The sequence below is a fragment of the Nannospalax galili genome, unplaced genomic scaffold (assembly GCF_000622305.1).
Source record: "Nannospalax galili isolate Female #2095 unplaced genomic scaffold, S.galili_v1.0 scaffold391, whole genome shotgun sequence".
Taxonomy (NCBI): Eukaryota; Metazoa; Chordata; class Mammalia; order Rodentia; family Spalacidae; genus Nannospalax; species Nannospalax galili.
In genome coordinates, this window is record NW_008329323.1 from 210035 (window position 1) to 232702 (window position 22668).

Consider the following 22668-nt stretch of genomic DNA (forward strand, 5'->3'; position numbering starts at 1 on the left):
TTTTCAATGGAGGGTACTACCTCAAGGCATGGCTAATAGCCCCACTCTTTGCCAAAAATTTGTTGCTCAAATTGTTGATCCTTTCTGGCTCCAATACCCATCCCTTTATATTATCCATTACATGGATGATGTTCTCTTAGCAGGACCCGAGCTTAAACTAGTATACTCAGCTGCTCAGCAGTTAATTCATGCCTTTCACCAACAGGGTCTCCAAGTCGCCCCAGATAAAATTCAACTAAATCCTCCCCAGCTCTTTTTGGGTTTCGAGCTTTTCCCTCATAAAATAGTTTCTCAAAAAATACAACTTCAGAAAAATTCCCTCCAAACACTTAATGATTTCCAACGCCTTTTAGGAGATATTAATTGGCTCCGGCCTTATTTAAAATTAACCACAGGAGAATTAAAACCACTCTTTGATATACTCAAGGGAAGTGCTGACCCCACCTCTCCCCGTCAATTTACACCAGAGGCTTCTAAGGCTCTTGCCCTAGTGGAGGAGGCCATTTCTCAACAAACTATTGATTATTTTTCTCCCACTAAGCAATTGCTTCTCATAGTTTTCGCCACCCCCCTTTTTCCCACTGCTGTCTTCTGGCAAGGAGGCAATCCTCTTTATTGGGTACATCTACCTTCTACAACCAACAAGGTCCTTCCCACTTATCCTTCATTGGTAGTGAAAATTCTTCAGCTTGGCAGGGAACAATCCTGCAAACTGTTTGGGAAGGAACCAGATGTTATAATACTTCCCTACAGCCCTTCCCAGGTTTCCTGGCTTAACAGACACCTCGATGAGTGGGTTATTAATAGTGTTACATTTCAGGGAAAATTAGATAATCATTATCCCCAAAATAAATTGGTCCAATTCTTTAACAAAAGCCCAGTCCCTGTTATATTTCCTAAAGTAACTAAAAGAGACCCCATACCTAAAGCACATTTGGTATTCACTGATGGCTCCTTCAATAACTTCATGGCCTCTAGTTATACCTTTAAACAATGAGTCGAATATACTCCCCTCTCCAGATAACTGTAGCTATTCCACGCCTTTTAAGGTCCTACCCCATTACTTCAATACATCTGTTTGTCTTTTTCATCCTTTTCAAAATAATTCCTTTGATGTAGATCTTGGATTAGCTATGTTTACTACCTGCTCTAGGTTCAACAAGACCTCTCAGACAGGCTGTTTGGGGGGGGGGGAAGAATTTATGTATGTGGAAATAACATGGCCTATCCTTATTTACCCACTAATTGGACTGGTTCATGTACCCCCACATTGCTTTTGCAAGACATAGACATAATTCGAGGAGATGAGCCTGTGCCCTTGCCTAGCTTTGACACATTCGTTCCTAGGCACAAACAAGCGGTCCAATTTATTCCACTACTTATTGGACTGGGTATTTCAGGGGCACTCGCTACTGGCTCAGCTGGTGTAGGAGTGGCAATAGACATCTACAACAAATTATCTCAGCAGTTAATTGATGATGTTAATATGGTCTATCGGTCTGTACAAGATCTTCAGGACCAGGTAGACTCACTGGCCGAGGTTGTCTTACAAAATAGACGAGGACTTGATCTACTAACAGCAGACAAGGGAGGTATCTGTTTAGCTCTACAGGAAAGATGCTGCTTTTATGCCAACAAGTCCGGGATCGTCAGGGATCAGATCAGAAAGCACCAAGAAGAGCTAGAAAAAAGACGCCAAGAGCTCTTTGCAAACCCCATGTGGAGCATGTGGAATGGAATCCTGCCCTATCTTCTACCTCTCCTTGGGCCCCTGGTGGGGTTCTTGCTCATAATTTCCTTTGGGCCATGGGTGTTCTGAAAGATTACTGACTTTATTAAAAAACAAATTGATTTGGCCACTAAGGCCTCTATCCACTACCATCGGCTACAGCTTGAAGATCCAGAGGATAGTGAGTATGACACATCCCTTGGATCCCCCTCAGCACCCTTAGACTTTTCCACCCTAGCTAACCCCCCCAATACTTGGTGGAACTTTAGTCGCTAATGAAAAGATCAATGACGGGAATATTGTGGTGCCAGAGATTGGAGGCAGATTCTCAGCTGTAAGGTACTCAATGACGGGAATAGCACAAACCCATGATTCAGGGGCATACCCCAAACTTGCGGGTACTGAACATGGAAGCAGTTTGTGTAGCCTAAGACAGGGGCCTTACCAAAAGAAACAAGAATCCCAACTCGGGGGACCCACCACATAGCCTAACATCCATTACCAAAAAATATAATATAGCTCTACAAACAGTTGACTTAAGCAGGAAGTTCTGCTTGCACAAGTAACCTTGGGAAAGGATTTATGGCAAGGTTATCTTTCTCTTCCTCTTGCAAACAGTTCTCGGAAAAATGAGTCATGCAGTAATCTCTTGGAACATCTGGCGATCAGTCACGTTGCTGAATTGCTCAGTCCCCCTCCCATACCCATAAGAATGCTGTAACCTTTGACCAACTTCTTCAACCCCCTCTGAATACAAACTGTATATAAAAAAAGGCTTGCAGTACAATAAAGCAACCCTTGACAAGTGGACTTCCTTGGGCTCCATCTCTTCTTTCTCACCCGTTTTTCCTTTCAGGGAGTGGTCCCCCTCGAGCCTTACCTGTACAGGGTCCCCGCAGGCAGGGGCACAAAGCAAAGTAACTTGTCAAGGCAGATTTTACTTTTGCACAAGGATATTTAAATAAATTTGCTTAAAGAGAGAAGAACTCACCTGCCTTATACCATCAGGTTCAGGGACACACCAGGGACTTCCCTTAAGTCTTGCAAGGCATGGTGGAATTAAAAGATTAGAATTTCTTGTCATAAACCAATTCTAAGTTTTACAGGTTTTTAAAGAGAAGGCTAATATTTAATGTTTCTCACAGAGGATGATGCCTTTACATATGAAACCCAGTAAAGTTCTAAGTTATTAGCATAACATAAATCATCTGAAACAGGAATGACAGTAAAGGAAACATTAAGACTTCAGGTTAAGAATAAATATAATCTAAATAGAACTCAAAATAATCCCATTTAAAAACAAGTTAAAATAATGTTAAAATTTAAACTCCCATTGTAAAGATCTGATATTACCTCCTTTGTTTGACATAAAAATGAGTTGACCTTGTGAAAAAACCTAGGTGCCATGAGGCCACCTGATAGGAATGCCTGACAAGAGGTCAAGCATTAAGAAACTAGCTTATCAGAAAAACAGGATGTAGTGGCCAAGCCATCTGCATCTGGCAATCCCCGGGGCTCGATACCAGGAAATCAGGAAAACCTCTGTGTCCCTGAGGTCACCTCCCATTTAGCAATCCCACTTCCCCTTAGCCCCGACCCTTACCCCATATTTCTGTGTGCTTTTGAAATTACTCTGTGTGTTTTTGAATTAACCAATAACCACGCTTCTGCTTCTGTACCCTGCTTCTGCTCTATAAAAGTGCAAAAACCCAGCATGGGGGCGCGCAAGTCCTCCGAGGAGACTTTGTGCCCACAGGTACCTGTGTACTAAATAAACCTCTTGCTGTTGCAACCCGAAGGCTGACTTGTCCTCAGTGGTCTCACTCTTACACTTGTTACCAGGCAAGAAAGACGATTGGACTCTCTTGCTTTTCTACAATCTGATTAAGAATCTAAGATGAAAACCCAAACAAAAATTGCAAGAGGATTAGAACATGTGATTGAATTGTTATGGAGCCCAGGACGACTGAGAAAAGACCACCAGACTCAATTCAAATCAGGATAAAAGATTCTATTCAAGTTAGCTTGGACTACTGTCTCTCTATTCAGTTACAGTGCTGTAGCAGGGAGGGAGAGGGAAAGGGGACCTTTTAAAGTGAAAACTGCAAAAGGAATGTTGACAAGGTGGTCCCTGAATATCAGGGAGGTCACACTCTATATGTCAAGATGCCCCAAAATAGCAGAACAAGCAAGTTACAGAAGCCAAAATCAGCAGTTAGTCATATCATAACAATTTTGTTTTCTATATGTCTAGAAAGTGAGTAGCCATGGCAGCATTCTCCTGGGAAGTAAGGAGGAAAGGGATCAGGCTTTCTAAAAAACAATCCTGGGGCTGGAGAGATTGCTCAGTGGTTAGGAACACTGGTTGTTCTTGCAGAAGATCCGGGTTTGAATCCCAGCACCCACATGACACTAACAACTGTCTGTAACTCCAGTCCCAGGGAATCCGACAGCCTCCTCTGACCTCCTCCGGCATTGCATTACACAGGTGCACCTACCTACATGCAGGCAATACACACATATACATAAAATAAATATAATAAATAAAATTAAAAAATAAAGACAATCCTTGAGCTAGAAATATACTATGGCTAAGCTTCTAAGATGGCTACTTTATCCAAAATGAAGTCAGTTTGGTCAGTACAGAATGTCGCCAGTCCAGGGAATTATTAAGTAAACATGAACACCTAGAACTCAGTAGTACTGGTAAATTTCTGGCTGTCACCATTTTTAATTATGCCATGTGGTTGAATTAAAATGGCAGCAAGGTCACATGGGTCACTGCCATTTTGAAAACATTACTGTCCAAGATGGCAACCAAGTCATGTGGCTGTCCCCATACTGATGATGTCATCAACCAAGATGGAGACCAGGTCACATAGTTGCCTCCCTCTTCGTGAGGTCAGCAGCCATGATGGTGACCAGGCCACATAGCCACCTTAGTGAGCTCAGCTCCACGATAAAATAAGCCCATAACCTACCAGGATAAAAGCCCTGTGGGATTCCATGTCTCACAGATTAAATATGAACAGCAACCCTTTTTTACTTTTAGAAAGCACCCAGTTAAGTCATATTGATAGAGCAGGAGAAAGTACACTCAGATATATAGGCCCCAAATAAGAAAGCAAAGCAAAGCAAAGGAATCCATTGTCTCAAAACAATAAAGGGAGTCCGTGTCTCTCACCAGCCATTGCAACTGTGAATTCTAAGCAATGTCCTCTGGATCTCTTCATTTCTAGATACAAGCTGTTGCTGGAACAGAAACTCGTGAAGGCAGCAGAAGAGAAGGGAACTATATCCAGCACATATGTCCTTGTGCTGTTGCCTGAGCACAGCCTGTGACTTCCCATGTACACTGAAATGTAAAAATGCATAGATCTAGTTAGAAAAGCAGCTGCCTTGGAACCACATGGCCTGAGCACTGATAGCTTGGTGCCCAACAGGGCCTGAGGTTCGAATTCCAAGCCCCTCTGACTATTTTCCTTTCCCCTTGAAAGTCTGAGAAAAAGTTCAGGAAAGAAATGGCCTTTAAAATCCTTTTTTTCCTTTTGTCCATGAACCAAGTGGTTTGCCACCTTAAATGCCCTGAGGCAAGATAGCAAGATAGATAGGGGGAGAGCCAAATTAGGAGCATCTGTAAAAAATTTCCACATGGCCAACAAATAAATAAATTATTATAATTTTGGGGTCCTTAGTGGTCATCAAGATGGTATGGGGAGAAAGAGTATCCCCTAGAGGGTTCTCAGCCTCATTTATAAAAGAATTCACCCAAACAGAAGCTTTAGGACAAAGCCATGAGGCCATGGACTTTAGTGCCAGAATTGGAGGTCAGACACATGGTGTCGGATAGCTTTAAAGAAAAGTAAAGAAGTACAAGATGCTGGGCAACCTAAAGTGTTAATGAAAGCAAGTTTAGAAAAAGGATATAAAAAAGAAGAGACATTATGCTTCTCTGAAAAACTTAGAAAAGCAGGTAGACTTACAGAGATCTAAACATCTGCACCTGAGTTCAGAAGAAGAACAAAGGTTACCAGAGGGGAAGAAGGGAGAGGAATCCAGAGAATTTTGCCTGTGCAGGGAATACATAGCTAGTTAGAGGGAGGAGGAAAGACTTGAGTGAAGGATGGAAGAAAAGTAGACCTAAAATTAGATTGAAAATAACAGTATCAGAGACCATCCCCAGCAAAGTGAAGGAGAAAGACACTGTAAGTGGGAAAAGACAGAGAGAAAGACAGAAGACAGAGAATCTTCCAAGCCCATGGCAAGGAAGGGAGATGGAAGGGGTCGCATGGGTCCCAGTGGGAAGCTCCTGGAGCTTCCGAGCCACCTAAGCCATAGAGTTCCTTCCCAGTCCAGGATGAGAAAGAAGAGGATGAGGTCTTCTCAGCGAAGCAACAGCTGTGAGAGGCATCCTGTCCTGATTGCCATTCTGAGTGAGAAAAGAACCCAAGTCTCTTGTCAAGGCCATCCTAAAGACAAGTGAGGGGTGCCCCCAGTAGAGCATGGGAAGATGTTCAGCATACTGGTATGGCTTCTGAGTAGAACACCTCTGGAATGAAGGGAAGACCTCCAGGAAGGTAGAAGGAGGGAGAGCAAGAGACCAAGAGGAGAGGAACTGGGAAGAGAAAGAGAGAGAGAGAGGAAGAAGGCAGAGAAATAGATCTGCAGCTCTGCAGGAAAACACTGGAACTCTGTCAGAGGGTGAGCGGGACTGACAAAAGCAGATGGACTCATAATCTTGAACCTGATGTGGTGAGTGATGGGAGCTGGCATAGGCAAGACAGTCCATATCACAGGCAGGAGCACCTGGTCAACAGTTTGGCTCAGTAAAAGAAGGAACCGAGTCATAAGGAATGCAGGCATTCCTCCCCAGGTTTTGAGAACCATTGGGAAGTGAAGCAGCAAAGACCCACTGACCAGACAACTCCATGGGGATGGAGGGAGATGGGCAGCAGTTTGCGAGCAAACAGATTGCTGGGCTGCCTCTCGGGGAGCAGGGAAACAGCAGCAAGCAGGGGAGTCAGACATCTTTTATAGGTAGTTAGGTGGTTGGGTAACTTTCCATGACATAGGCTGGGCAGTTTAGCTCAGTATTGATTGGTCTCTCAACAAGCAGAGGGACTTGCCCTGGACTAAGTTCGAACCTGTTGTTTTAGAATGTTGGGAGGTGTGCTGCCATTTTAGGAGCCTGCCGGGAACCTAACAGTTTTCATAGAGTTTGGGGAAGGTAGGCCAATCACTACTGAATTGTCCACCAAACAACACACAAATCATTACAGGGCCATTTAAGGCATTGTATTTATGTTTGGTTCCCTGTGTTCTGAAGGGACAAAGGTACTTATTTGCCCAAGAGAGCTGTCTTTGGCTATGTAAATTCTCACACAGTCCAAGCAAGTATGTATCAAATTGAATAGACAGAGACAAGTCAGTTGAGGTTGATAGAGTGTATAAATTTCAGGAGAGCCTTAAGCTTCATTAGAGGATGCCATGAAAACATAAATTCCTTAGAGTGGCTAACTGGCCCTAAATTAGCAGTCTGGCTTTATCAACTGGTCATTCCCTGGACTGAGACAGACTGTGGAGCCCACTTGTCTCCTATAGTGCTATAGATAACTCACCTGTCATATCTGAGAAAACAATCTTAGGAAGAAGGCCCTCAATCACTCCAAGGACACCAGATCCGGGCACAGAGTTAACTCTTGCAGCTGTGTGAAGCAAATTTCCTATATAAGTCCAAACTACTCTCCATTTCAATGCAGATAATGATTCCAAACAAAAGGGCTTCTTTTCTGCGTTTCTTGCACCCAGGGAGCACATTCCTTGCCTATTGCAGGTCTGGCTCTGACTTCTATTTCTAAACATTAAACTCCTTCCTTTTTCTGCCCTCCTAAATCTAACAGAGGTTACATGAATAGTAAAAATATTGTTATTTGTCTGGATTAGAAATAAGAGTACCATTAAAATCTTCATTTTAAGAAATTATTTATGTATTTGTTTTTATGTGTATGAAGGTTTTGCCTGTATGTATGCAAGGGTACCATGGAGGGTACCATGGTATGTATGCAATGCCCATGGAGGCCAGAAGATGGCATTGAATCCTCCATAACTGGAGTTACAGACAGTTCCCTGCCATGTGGGGGATGGGAACTGAACCCATGTCCTCTGCAAGGGCAGACAGTGCTCTTAAACACTCAGTCATGTCTCCAGCCCCCATATCAGATTCTTTCTAATGTGAGCCCAAGAAAGTTAACATTGTTTTGAATTTCAGAATATCCTGGATTGTTAGTACTAGAGGGATAACGAGACAGAGAAGAGTAAGAACACAAAACTTACTAACATAGTGGCAAATACCATACCAAACTATACAGCAGCAGGTTGAGAACAGCAAGGAAGGAAAATTTAGGGTGGTTCCTTAGAGGATAGTTTTCTGTCTCTTTAAGATCAGTTTTAAAGATTAGTAGGCTATTACTTCCTGTGTGTTCCACTGAGTTTGGCTGATCTCAGGGGGTGCCCCCCTCAAAAAATTAGGCTCAAGTTTTCCTTTTTTCCAGGATTTGATCAGGACATAATCACTAGGCTGATGATGATGTGTGAGAAACTTGGGTTTATAGCCCCTACTGCCTAAGAGAAAACAGATTGGAAGACTATCCAAGTTTATAGTTCTTGAGAAATTGGTCATTGGAGTCAAAGGACGGGGTACCCTCCAATAGGGCTCAGGTAGGGTAAACCATAGAGAATCTCATGTGTGGTGATAGCCCTGTGTCCTTTTGAGGGATAGTACCGATACTTAGGAGGACAATGGGAGACATCTAGTTCTAGGTAACTATTAATTTGGCCAATATCTTTCTGCAGTTTGGTTCATTCTTTTTACTCTACCAGAGGAGGGGGATGCCAGGGGGTATGATAGTCCCAATTTATTTCCTGGGTTTGCCTGTCTTTAACAATGGTTGCAGTGAAGTGGCTCCAATTATCTGAGTCAATGTTTTTGATTTTCCCACTCCACATCTACGTATTATATTTTCTAAAAGTGCTTTAATTACATTATCAGGAGTGGCCTTAGGAGGCAGAGTCAATGCCTTGACTCAGTGGGTTAAGTGATTAACTACTACCAGTAAATAAGTGACTGACCTTGGGCATTTCTATATAGTCAACCTGTACCGTCTCAACCCAGGGGCATGCCAGTGATGCCTTCTATTCTTTCTGGCCCCAGTCTCTTTTGGCCTTGACTAATTAGATGTCCCAAGTGTTTAACCTCCTTTTCAATGAACTGTAATTTTCTTTGAAGTATCTTAGTCTTTGACAAATAAGGAAAAATTTAAAACTAATGGTTTTATTAATTACTTCATTTTTGTGATCTGATGGGAGAAAATAAATCATCTAGAAAATAGATGTTTCTGCAGTTAAGAGCACCAACTACTCTTGCAGAGGACCTGGGTTTGACTCCCAGAACCCACAACCAGTTCCAGGGGATCTGATGCCCTCTTCTGACCTCTTGGGGATTGCACAGTCTGGGTGCACTTTCATACATTTAGGCAATACACTCATACACATGAAAAAATAAATAAATAAAATATTCTTTAAAATCAATCATCTACATATTGGAGAAGATATGTCTTGCTGGGGAAACTGAATTTCACTAAATTTTGTTCAGGAGCCTGTCCAAAAATGTTAGGTGACTTATTGAAGCCAAGATAAAACAATCCACCTGTATTGTTGCTTCCTTCATAAATGGATCTAATTCTAAGGCAAAGAGGTCTTTGCTGTCTGTTGCCAGAGATCAGGCCCAGCAGGCATCTTAAGATCTATAACACAGCTGAGCATGGTGGCACATGCCTTTAGTCCCAGGACTTGGAAGGCAGAGGCAGGTCGATCTCTTGTGAGTTCAAGGCCAATTTGGTCTACACAGTGAGTTCCAGGCCATTTGGGCTGCAGGGAGAACCTCTCTCAAAAAGGCCAAAAAAAAAAAAAAATCTATAACACAAACCATTGATAATCATGGGAAATTTTGCTAAGGGTATATGAGGTAGGGACCCTAGGGTGTTTACTCTAAACAATTTAATGGCCAGGAAGTCCTGAACAAGTCTGTAAATTCGGGGTATGAAAGGAGAACATGCAGGGTTCAAGAAGCCTGTCTCTTATAAGTCTCTCAGTGATGATAGGCTTCAATCCTAACCTCCTTCCCAGAAGAACATGATATTGACTTCTAACTGTGTGTCTGGGGTGTTTTTGTTGTTGCTGCTGTTGCTCTGTTGTTTTTTAGTTGTTGTTGTTGTTATTTGGGGACAGGGTCTCTATGTAACTTAGGCTGGGCTGGAATTTGCTATGTAGACCAGGTGGCCTTGAACTCACAAAGACCTGCCTGCCTTGGCAGTCTTTAACCCCAGTGCTGGGATTAATTGGTCACACCACCACACCCAGCCTACTGAAGGCTGTTTATTTCAGTTTGGATAGGGGGAATCTGTAAGTGATCTCCTTTAGAGACCTAAGTCTGCTTTGCTCAGTGGAGGAGCTTTGCTTCTGTGATGGTGATACCAATCAGTGCAGAAGTTCTGAACTGGGGCTAGTGTTTCCTTACAGCAAGCCATTTATTTAAAAAATTCAGGAGACAGCCTGAGAGGGTGGATTCTGACCTCCATTGGTGTAGAGGCTCTGATCTCAGCAGACTGCCAGAGTGCCAAGTTCTGGCCTCCCTCTGGCCTCCCTCTGTTCTCCCTCTGGCATAGGGGCTGAGAATGCAGGGGACTGCCTGAGAGCCCCTGGATCCTGCCTCCACATGGTGGTGCATTTCCCCTAATTGCACCATACCCATCCCCCTACCTGGGATTTCGTGAGGCCCCTCTCAAGGCCCCAGGGCAGATCTGGCTTTGGTAGGCTAAGGCTGAGATCCTAGCAGACAGCCTGAGAGGGTGGCTTTCAAACTCCATTGGTGTAGCAGCTCTGATCTTTCTGGCCTCCTTCTGGCCTCCCTCTGGCATAGGGGCTGAGAATGCAGGGGACTACCTGAGGGAACCTGGATCCTGCCTCCACGTGAAGGAAGCCTGAGTATATCTGATTGGAACCTGAATTAGGCTTCTGTGGGTACTCCTGAATAGCTGATCTGAAGCCATTAGTTCCCTCCAGATTAAACCTGAGAGAACCTGAACCCTGTACCAACCAACTTTACATAACCAACAAAGAAAGGATCTAGGAACCCTGATAATACAAACCTCATATTTCAACTTAATTCTTAGATCTTTGGGAAAATTAACATGAATTTTAAGTTTAAATATTTAAAAAATCCTATCTATGTGTGTGTTGTTCTTTTAAAAAAATGACAGTATACTAAATTATACAGTTCTGGTCAAGATGTTAGCTCCATGATTTTTACTTCAACTCTGGTTTTACAATATGATTCTTATTGCTTGAGAATATAAGTCAATTTTAAGAGATGATTCCCTCTCTCCAGGGCACAATTTTTTTGTATGGTGAATCACTCTCCTAAAAAGCTAAGCTCTTTATTCCAAGGATTAAGAAAGATCACTTATCTCAGATTTTATTTGCATTTTGTGTCTATGTTATATCTATATAAATATAAGGGTTTTAAGGATTTTAAGGCAATGACTGCCACTTTAAAACCAACAAACAGGTTTGTCAAGATCCATAACTTTTCCAAGCCTATGTAAAAGTAACTCTAAACATTAAAAAAAAAAAATGGTCATTAAAAAAAATCCTCTTCAAGAAGCCGGGCATTATGGTGCATGCCTTTATTCCCCACACTCAGGAGGCAGAGGCAGGCAGATCTCTGTGAGTGCAAGGCCAGCCTGGTCTACATAGTGAGTTCCAGGCCACCTGGGGCTACAGGGAGACCCTGTCTCAAAAAGACCAAAAAGAAAAAAAATCTGCTTCAAGTCTTATGAAGGCATCTTAAAGCCTATAGGCAATCTTAATATGCTACATTACAATATATTTGGGATAACAAAAACATCTTAAAGCTTATAGACAATGTTTTACATCTCATATATTTGGGACACTTATTCATCTCTGTACTTTTAATTTAAAAAATAATCTGTAGGGACAACAGGGAGACCCTGTCTCAAAAACATCAAAAATAAAAAAAAATAAATAAATAATCTAGGTAAATACCTGTTAAATGACTAACATATGCAAAGGCAGGCAGGTGGCTCAGGAAAATAAAATAAAAAGTGTCAAAATTTTATCTTCTGGATGCCTCAAATCCTAATAAGTCAATATTTTAACAAAAATAATTTTAAAGTGCCTGTTATAATGACTTAGATCTTTAAGAAATAATTAGTTTAAATTTGTTAAGAAAGAAAAAGACTATTAATGTTTTACATGCAATTATTACTGTTAGGTATTTAAGATACCATATATATGTTTTCCTTTTAAAAATACTTTATTTTTATTTTATGTGTATGAGTGTATTGCCTGCATGTGTGTAAGTGCACTTGGGTCCTGCAAAGTGAGAAGATGGTGTCAGGTTCTCCTGGAACTGGAGTTACAGATGGTTGTTAGCTGCCATGTGGATGCTGGGAATCAAACCTGGGTCCTCTGCAGAGCAGTCAATACTCTTAACTGCTGAGCCTTCTCTCCAGCCCCATATATATATTTTCTCTGTAGCCTTCTGGATTTTCATTTAAAATTATCTTATTAAAATGTTTTCTAAAAGCTGGGTGTGGTGGCACATGCCTTTAATCCCAGCACCCAGAGACAAAAACAGAGGCAGGCGGGGGCTGCAGGGAGACCCTGTATCAAAAATACAAAAAAAAAAAAAAAAAAAAAAAAAAAAAAACAAAACTTTTAATGCAAAAAAAGGTAGAAAATAGAGATTTAAAACTTATAGAAGGGCTGGAGAGATGAGCACTGACTTCTCTTACAGAGGACCAAGGGAATCTGATATCTTCTTCTGAGTTCTGTGGGCATTGTACAACATGGGTGTGCTTACACACATACAGGCAATGGACTCATACGTGCGATATTTTCAGTAAAGAATGGTTTTAAAAATGCCTTTGGATTAAAAAGGGCTTTGTATGGTAAGATAAAGATTGTTCCAAAATAGAAATGGATGAAAATAGTGTTAAAAGCTTAAAGTAGGGGGCTGGAGAGATGGCTCAGTGGGTAAGAGCACTGGCTACTCTTGCAGAGGACCCGGGTTGGGTCCCAGCACCCATATGGTGGCTGACAACTGTCTGTAACTACAGTTCCAGGGGATCAAATGCCCTCTTCTGACCTCCATGTGCATTACATCACATGGGTGCACTTACATACGTGCAGGCAACACACTCATACACATTAAATAAAAAATAAATAAATAAAATATATTTTAAAAAAATATTAAAGTATAGGTGCTGGAGAAGCGGCTCAGCAGTTAAGAACACTTGTTCTTCCAGAAGACTTGGGTTCAATTCCCAACACCCACATGACCACTAACAACCATTTATAAATCCAGTTCCAGAGAATCCGACACCCTCTTCTGGCCTCTGTAAGCACTGCATGCATGTGCTGCACATATATACATCATACATGCAGGAAATACAGTCACAAACATAAAATAAAAATAATAAAAAAATAAAATTTAAAAAAGATTAACATATACTATAAAAAGGCTGAAAAGAATTATACTTAAAGAAAATAGATATGCTTGATATAGTGTAAAGGTTGTTAACATTTTTAAGATCAGAATTCAATACCCCAAGGTAAAATTAATGCTTGAATATCAATTTGCAACAAAAAGGTTTTCTTTAAATATTAATTGGCTTAGAAAAACAAGGGTTTTTTAATATTATTACTAAAAATTCAGAATTAGTTACAGAGTCTTCCTTGAAGGGTAAAGAAAACCAAATGATTTCACCAACTGAAAGAAAGGACGTCACATCAAACACTCCATTCAACTGGAGGAAACAGTGTACCCAGGTACTTGTAACCTACTCCTACCCTACAGAATTTTAGGAGATGAACTTTTGGATTCACATGTGCCCAATTTATCTGAGAATTGGCTCATATAGACTTCAGAAATGCTGGATAATACTCATCTCCAACTACATTTGCAATTGAGTACCCAAAGTAACTGAATATTTCTCATTTTTGTTCCTTAAAAACTTTGAAAAATTAGATTTTTTTATAGTTTCTGATATTTAATATTTCACTTGGTATCTTCCTAAATGATAAAATAATGCTAATTTTAGTTTGAATTAAGTCATAAATGATGTTATTGTCTTTGATTAATCATGTTTCTTGTTATGATTATTTGCTTACCAGAACCCCCCCACTGTCATTTAAAAAAGCATTTCAATTTTTTATTAGGCTGGGGATATAACTCAGTAGGTGAGCACTTGATTAGCAAGTGTTGTGGATTAGATTCCATCCCAACACCAAAGAAATGAACAAAAGAGCAACCAACCAACCAATCAAACAAACAAAAAATATTATCTTAAGTGGCCTGGGACATGGCTCAGTTGGTTGAATGACTTACATACATGAGGACTGAAAACATAAATTAAATTTTCTGTCAAAACTAACTCAGCAGGGAGATAAGTCAGCAGATAAAGGCATTAGCCACATAAACCTGACCACCTAAGTGCAGGACTTGGAACTCACATAAAAAGATGAATGCAATAGTATGTGCAGCTGCAATCTCAGTACTCCTATGGTGAAACAGGGATAGAGACAGGAGAATCATCTAGAAGCTCATGGGTCAGCTAGTCTGGAGGATGCAGTACATTAGGAAAAGGAAGAGAATCTCAGCTTTCTTAAAGTAGAATGCCAGCACTGATGCCCCAGAATTGTCCTCTGATCTTCACTTCTGCACTATGACTATGGCCCATGTGTGTATGCACACACACACACACACACACACACACACACAATAAATTTATAATAAATAACTCTAATAGTTTTATTATGACTAAAAAGTCTCCATACAACTGTCTCCCACATTCTTTTCCAGGCTTGATCTACACTGCTTGAGGCTTACCTCTATCATCTAAACACATCTCTTAACTCCTCCTGTGATTCTCAGGCCTTAGTAGACCCCAGGGCATCACTGAAGAACTCTAATTAATCATTCCTAAATCTGTCTCCTATCTTGATTTTTTTCTTGCCTCAAGGTTAATTTTAAAAAACAAACAAAATCCAAATCCTTTCTTCCCTTGACACAACACACTCTTGCCTTCCTGTTGTCTTCTCAAATGGGCAAAATCTTCCCATGATAAGCCACTGCTCTCTTCTTTCTTCTCACTATCCATTTCTCCAGTCACTGTTCAGGTATGTGTGACCATAGTTGGTCCTTCTTACCTACTTCTAGTAAAAATTGTTATGTTGTCCAATGGTATCAGTCATTAGCACACTTCATAGTTGAGCAGGCTTGTTCCTTCTAAACTACAACAAATTACATTTCAGGTGGTTATGACAGATTTAGAATCTTTCCTCTCTCACAAATCCATTCTTGCTGCTTTAATTCTGCTTAGTGTGTTTGACCTTGCTTATACACACTCGGCATCCTCTATATTGGAGACAATCAAGTTCCAAATGATGTTGTCTCAGGGATACCAACCAATACCATTGTTCTTAACAATTTCCTCCAAATAGAAACCCTCCCTTCTGAACAGAGGGGGCAGAACTATTAAGATTAAGTCGCAAGTGAGATGGCTCTGAGGATACAGGTACATACTGCCAAGTCTGAGGACCTGAATTTGATCCCAAGAACCCACATGGTAGGGGAGAACTGGCACCTACAGATTGTTCTCCAAACAAGTGTGATGTACACACACACACACACACACACACACACACAGTTTTTAGTTTTTAAAAAATATTTTATTTTTATTTTATGTATGTGAGTGTATTGCCTGCATGTATGAGTTCACCCGTGTCGTGCAGTGCCATGGAGGTCACAAGAGGGCTTCAAATTCCCCTGGAACTGGAGTTAAGGATGGTTTATAGCCACCATGTGGGTGCCAGGAATTGAACCCGGGCACCAAAGTTGAGTGGTCTGAGAGTGGAGCATCCTGGGATGGCCACATGGCATCAAGTGGCATGCCTTTATGAAGAATGGGATCCATCAAATTAGTTCAGGGATGCCCAGAGAACAGCTGATGGACCAGAGAATATATTGAAATTCCTGAAAATAACATGCAAAGAACAGGATCTTGTTTATGGGCCTCTGTGTTTGTTCCTGTGAATGTGTGAATGCGCATGCCTGTGTGTGTGTGATAACTAAATTTAACTAGGGTTACTTGCATGAGCATAGGTGAGAGGTTACTTACTGGGCCATGAGCAACTTGTCAGTGAATACACTATTGAAGTAGATGGCCCCCTTCCCTAACAATCACTATCTGCCAATAGTACCTTAGGAGGGGTGGGAGTCTCAGGGTTCTTCCCCCATCCATGATGAAATATTGACAGGTTCAGTCTAAGATAGGTCTTGTGCAGATGACCACTGCTGCAGTCAGTTCATGAGTACAATGACTATTTCATGTTCAGAAGTCATATTTGTTGTGGCACATGTCCCCATCCTCCAGCTCTTACATTTAAAAAAAAAAAAATCTCACTATGTAGCCCCATTTGGCCTGGAACTAGTTTTGTGGACCATCCCAGGCTGGCCTATCTCACAGGGTTCTTCCTGCCTCTGTCTCCCAAATGCTGGGATTAAAGATGTTTCCCATCAGTCCCTATTTCAGCTTGTACATTCTTTCTGAACTTGTTCTGCAATATTTTCTGGATCTTGGAAGGGGTGACATAGATGGGACAGGTTGTAGTGGCTATAAATTGTGGGAAATAAGACATACAGCTAGGACTGAGCTATCTCTATAAAAATAAAAAGACATTCAGAATCTATCCTTTTCATAACCTCCTGGTTTGTCAGGGAAATTGGAAAGCAGGAAGGATGAGATGAAGTGCTGGCTTGCCATTGCCATTTCTTTTTTTTTAAAAATTTAATTGAATTTTTGTCTATTTCATACAGAAAATCACCTTAAACCTCCTTCCCCTTTGGTGCCCTTCCATAACACCTCCCCCTGGAGTTCACACATTCTGTCATATGTGTTATGAGCTATCATGTAAAGTTAGTGCCTGGATGTCCTTAGTGCAAGTTCATCCACTGGAATCTGGTCAGCCTACCTATAGTCCCTCCCTTTGAGAAGATCAGCTCTTCCTCACCCAGAAGTAATCAACTTCCAATAATTCTTTGACTAAGATTGGGGCCTGCTGCTCATTTCCACAGTCTGTGCTGGGTTTTTGTCTGCCTAAGTTTGATGGGTCTTGTGCATGCTGACACCATTGCTGTAGGTTTGTATGAGAGGAGTCCCAGGCACCTGTAGGACTATTTCTGTATGGCCATGCACCTCCTCCCTGGCTCTTACAATCTTTCCTCACCCCTTCTTCCACAATAATCCCTGAGCTGAGTGTGAGGGTAGGTGGATTTTAATATGAGTCTAGTCCAAGGACCCTGTTGCCAGGATTCTCTTGGGGTCTCTTGGGCTATCAGACAAACCATATAACATTTTAATGTGAATTTATTATGGTTTATGCCCTTGAGTAGGGAGGGGTAAATAGGGGGACTTACTTAGAAACGCACACCCAGCACCCAGCTCTGCGCGGCCCAGCCCGCTGTTCCAGATCACTTCCATGGCCCACCCATAGTCACCACTAGCTTTTGCCCATGGCTCAGGGGCCAGCTTGAGTGCGCCTGGCCATTGGACCCCCTTTGCATTCGAGGCTCTGGTTGAAGATGGCACCAGAAGCCCCTCCTTCCTCAGCTAACTCTTCACAGTCAATTCTCCACAGCAGGCCCCACCCCTTGGAGGAACTAGGAGCCCTGGGGAACACAGACCGACAATTTGAAGACTCTTACTCTCTGTGTTTTGGTTATTTGTGACTGTTTGCGTTCCTGGTCCTGTGCTGCATGAGGGAGCTTTGTTGATGAGAATTGCAAGATGCACTAGTGTTCTCTTCATCCTTTATTCTATGTTCTACGAGCCTTAGGTGTAGAGGTTGCATCTTAGATGTGCCACTTAGACTTAGGCAATTCACGGATAATCTCTGTGTGTGACCAGTTGTAGAACTCTATAATTATCTCTGTCTTTTGAAAAAGAAGCTTCTTTGATGGGTGGTGACTGGGATACTTGTCTATAAATTTAAGGATCCATATTTTGCACATAGTAAGAAATTACATTTGTCTAGCGATGTGACAGACTCGGACTTTTCTCTAAGATCTATGACCTCTCCAGGTAGGTATACTAGGCTAGGTTTACAGTATCACACATGAGTTTCCTCCCACTGAGTGGGCTTTAAGTCCAATTAGGTAACTGTTGATTACCCCCAGGATAAAAGTGCCACTACTGCACCAATGTCATTTGCTGTGCTAGTCACTGATGTGGTTTTTAGGCCTTGTAACTGGGGTTGGACTATCTGTTGATGTTCTCTCTTAGCAGCTTGCATAGTGCTCTCCAAAGCTATGAGAGCTAGCCTTCAGGGGAGGAGGCTTCCAGGTCAGTTCCAGCTCTGTTGTTCCAAGTCCTGTGTCCAAAGTATGTTCTGTCTTCAGCAATACAATCTACCATCAAGTTCAGTGGTGCAATCAAGGACTGTGGCAACAGTCGTGTAATTTTTGGACTCTCTTGGACTACCCTGGCCAACAATTCAAAGGGTGATTTCTCCTAGGGGGCACTGTTTCTTGTAGTCTTCAGCTATACTCACCCTTATGTAGGGATATTATATGTGTAATTTTTCTGTAGGTTTTTGACTAATACAATTCCCTTTGGGTTTTTTTTTTTTTATACTAGCTAGGCACTATTTATCTCTCTCGTCTTTCTCTCCCTGTCTTACCCTTTCTCCCTGACCTCCCCATTTAAAGTGTCCTCATTTTCCCCATTTCTCCTTGTGATAATTTCTGTATAATGTGGTCTGACCTCTTTTGAGCTCCTTCTTCCCCTTTATTCCCATAGTTCTTTGTACAGCCCTCCTTCTGCCCCTCCCCTTTAACTACCCCCTTTTTACATATTTCTCCTAACCTGTCTTCTACTATTCTTCTCTCTTGGGTTCCTTCTTTCCTTTTACCTCCTTGGTTCCCTTTCATTTTCCTGTTTCCTGCAGTTACATCAGGATATGTACTCACTTAAAGAATTTGGTGCGAGGATCCACAAATGAGGGAGAACATATTTCTTTCTTTTTTTCTGAGTCTGTGTTACTTTGCTTAGTGTAACGGTTTCTAGATTCATTCACTTATCTGAAAATTTCATTATTTCATCTTTCTTTACTACTGAGTAAAACTCCATCCTATAAATGAACCACATTTTCATTAGCCACTTGTCAGTTGAGAGGCACTTAGGCTGCTTCCATCTCTTAGGTATTGTGAAAAGAGCAGCAACAAACATGGTTGTATAGGTATCTCTGCAGTGGAATGAATCCTTTGGGTATATGCCAAGGAGTGGTATAACTGGGTCATATGGTAGGTTCATTTTTAGTTTTTAAAGAGTTCTCCACACTGCTTTCCATAGGGGTTGAAAAAGTTCTCAATCCCACCAGCAATGAACGAGCATTCCTCTTTCTCCACATTCTTGCCAGCATTTGGAATCATTTGTTCTCTTGATCTTAGCCAGTCTGACTGAAGTAAGATGAAATCTTAAGTTGGTTTTAATTTGCATTTTCCTAATTACTAACCATATTGAACACTTTTTAAGATGTTTCTTAGCTATCTTTATTTCTTCCTTTGAGAACTCTTTTGTTTAGATCTTCAGCCCATCTTTTAATTGGGTCTTGATTCTTTGGGGTTTTTTTTAGTTTTTTATTTATTCTGGGTATTTAACTTCTGTCAGATGTGTCACTTGTGAAGATTTTTTTTTCCCACTCTGTGGGTTTTCTCTTTACTGTCTTCATTGTTTCTTTTGTTGTACAGAAGCTTTTTAGTTTATTGAGGTCCCACTTGTTAATTGCTGAACTTAATTCCTGAACAACTGGTGTCTGATTTAGAAAGTCCTTTCCTACACCTATATCTTGTACAGTACTGCCCATGTTTTCTTCTAACAGTTTCAGAGTTTTGAGCTTTATGTTGAGGTCTTTGATCCACTTGGAGTTCACTTTTGTGCAAGGTGAAAGATAAGGATATAGTTTCATTCTTCTGCAGGTGGAGATCCAGTTTTGCCAGCACCATTTGTTGAAGATGCTGTCTTTCCTCCATTATGTGTTATTGGCACCTTTGTCAAATATCAGGTGACTGGAATTGCATGTACTCAGGTTTGGGTCTTCAATTATGTTCCACAGATCTATGTGTCTATTTTTGTGCCACTGCCATGATGTTGTTCTGACTATAGCTCTGTGGGATACTTTGAGATCTGGTATAGTAATCGCCCCAGCATTGCTCTTTTTGCTCAGGGTTGCTTTGGCTTTCCAGGGTCTTTTGTGCTTCCATATGAATTTAAGGATTTTTTTTCTAATTCTGTGAAGTATGTCTCGGGGATCTTGATTGGTATCACATTGAATCTATATATTCCTTTTGGTAGGATGGTCATTTTCACAATATTAATTCTTCCAATTCATGCGCATTGGAGGTCCTTCTATCTTCTAGTATCTTCCTCAATCTTTCTTTAAAGTTTTAAATTTTTCATTGTAGAGATCTTTGATGACTTTGGTCAGGTTTATTGAGATATTTTATTTTTTTGAGGCTATTGTGACTGGTAGAGTTTCCTTGTACTCTTTATCCAATTGCTTGTTATTGGTATATGGAAAGGCTTAATTTTTGTAGATTAATTTTGTAACCTGCCACTTTACTGAAAGTGTTGTTAGGTCTAGGAGTTTTCTGGTGGAATTTTTGGGATCTCTTAGGTATAGTATCATATCATCTGCAAAAAGGGATAATTTGACCTCTTCTTTTCCAATTAGTATTCCTTTAATTTCCTTCTCTTGTCTTATCTCTAGCAAGAGTTTCAAGCACTATATTGAAAAAGGAGTAGAGATAGTGGACAGCCTTGTCTGGTTCCTGATTTTGAGGGGAATGATTCCATTTTTTTCCATTTAGAATGATGTTGGCTGTGAGTTTGCTGTATGTAGTTTAATTCCCTCTAGGACTTTGACCATAAATGCATGTTAAAATTTGTCAAAGGCCTGCTCTGTAGCTAGTGAGATGACCATGTGGTTCTTGTCTTTGAGTCCATTTATATGATTTATGACATTTATTGGCTTACGTATATTGAATCATCCCTGCATCTCTGGAATAAGGCTGACTTGATCATGGTGAATGATCTTTTTGATATGTGTCTGAATGCAGTTTGCAAGTGTTTTGTTGAGAATTTTTGCATCTATGTTCATTAAGGATATGGATCTACAGGTTTTTTTGTTGTTGTTGTTGTGTCTTTACCTGATTTTGGTATTAGAGTGATGCTGGCTTCAAGGAATTTGGGAGTTCTCCCTGTTTTTATCATTTTAAATAATTTAAGCAGTATTGGTTGCAGATCTTCTTTAAATGCATGGTAGAATTCTGCTGTAAATCCATCTGGGCCTGGACTTTTTTTAGTCAGGTGCTTTTGTATTAGCATTTCAATTTCCTTATATATGATGGGTCTGTTTAAACCTCTTCTAGGTTTAGCTTTGGTGGTTCCCATGATTTTTAGATATCCATCCATTTCTTTTAGGTTTTCAAATTTAGTAGAGCATAGGTTTTTAAAGTATTCCCTTATAACGTTTTGGATCTTTTGGGTGTCTGTTGTGATGTTTCCCCCTTCATCTCTGTATTTTGTTGATTTGGATTTGCTCTTTCTTTTGGTTAACTGGGCTAAAGGTCTATCTATCTTCTAGCTTTTCAAAGTACCAGCTCATAGATTCATTGATCCTTTGTATTGTTTTGTTTCGATTTCATTAATTTCTGCTCTGATTTTTGTTATTTCTTCTCATCTTCTGAGTGTAGGCTTCATTTGTTCTTGCCTTTCCGGAGTCTTAGTTGCAATGTTCAGTTATTTATTTGTGCTCTTTCTGATTTTTTAATGTAGGCACTTAGAGTTGTATACTTCCCTCTTAAGACTGCTTTTAAACTGTCCCAGAGGTTTTGTTGTGTGTCATTTCTTACACATGGCAGGATGCAAAGTAAAGACAGTACAAGTTCACCCTATGCTAAAGAGTCTCTCAAGGGATTCAAAAACCTTAAACCCATGGGAAGCCTCAGACAATGAGGAGGGAGCATGTGGACAGGAACCTCAACAAAGGCCTGCTGTAAGAAAATAATCAAGGAATATTTCACATCTGAACTATTCGAATTGGGGAAAACTTTTTTTTAAATTTTATTATTTTTATTTTATGTTTATGCGTATATTGCCTGAATGTAGGTAAGTGCACCAAAGTCATGCAATGCCTGCGGAGGTCAGAAGAGGCTATCAGATCCCCTGGGACTGGAGTTATGGACAGTTGTTAGCTGCCATGTGGGTGCTGGGATGCAGACTCAGGTCTTCTTCAAGAACAACCAGTGTTCTTAACCGTTGAACCATCTCTCCAGCCCTGGGAAAATCTTTTATACAAGTCACTTCCTGGACTTTGGACAGAGAGGATCAATCTGAGTGGCATGAAAATAAAGAAAGTGAGTAATAAAACTACTCATCTCTGCTTGAAACAAATGTTGCCTAACAAGGGACATCTCTATTGGACTGGTTCATGGCAGCCATGAGAAACATTTGATTATTGATGCCTGAAATGCCCATGGTACTCGGGGGCTGGAAGAAAACAGAGGAAGAACAGGCCCTACTAAGGTAATTGGCATGAGACAGGCAATATTTGATGCCCACATTACTGGATCATATAAGACTGTGTTCACAAGAGACCTAAGATAGGGTGATTCAGCAAGAACCTTGGGACTGAGCCCCATAATGGGTCATGATTCTTGAAAGGTAGGAGAGGCTACAGTGGATCTTAATTATTTGAACTGGCATATAAATCAGGCTCCTAAATTTCTAAAGCAATCA

The 22668-nt window shown here is 40.9% G+C and overlaps 1 protein-coding gene across 1 annotated transcript in view; it reads right to left on the reverse strand.

Annotated features, from left to right (window-relative positions):
- Positions 1–4880: 4880 nt before the first annotated feature.
- Positions 4881–22668, reverse strand: part of LOC115070885 — a 47057-nt gene continuing 29269 nt past the window's right edge. Inside the window, exons 3-4 of the mRNA XM_029564917.1 lie at positions 7348–7434; positions 4881–5084 (exon numbers count right to left, since the gene is read on the reverse strand). Of these exons, the coding sequence (XP_029420777.1) occupies positions 4882–5084; positions 7348–7434 (290 nt within the window). The 3' untranslated portion in view covers position 4881. The remainder of the gene's footprint in view (positions 5085–7347; positions 7435–22668) is intronic.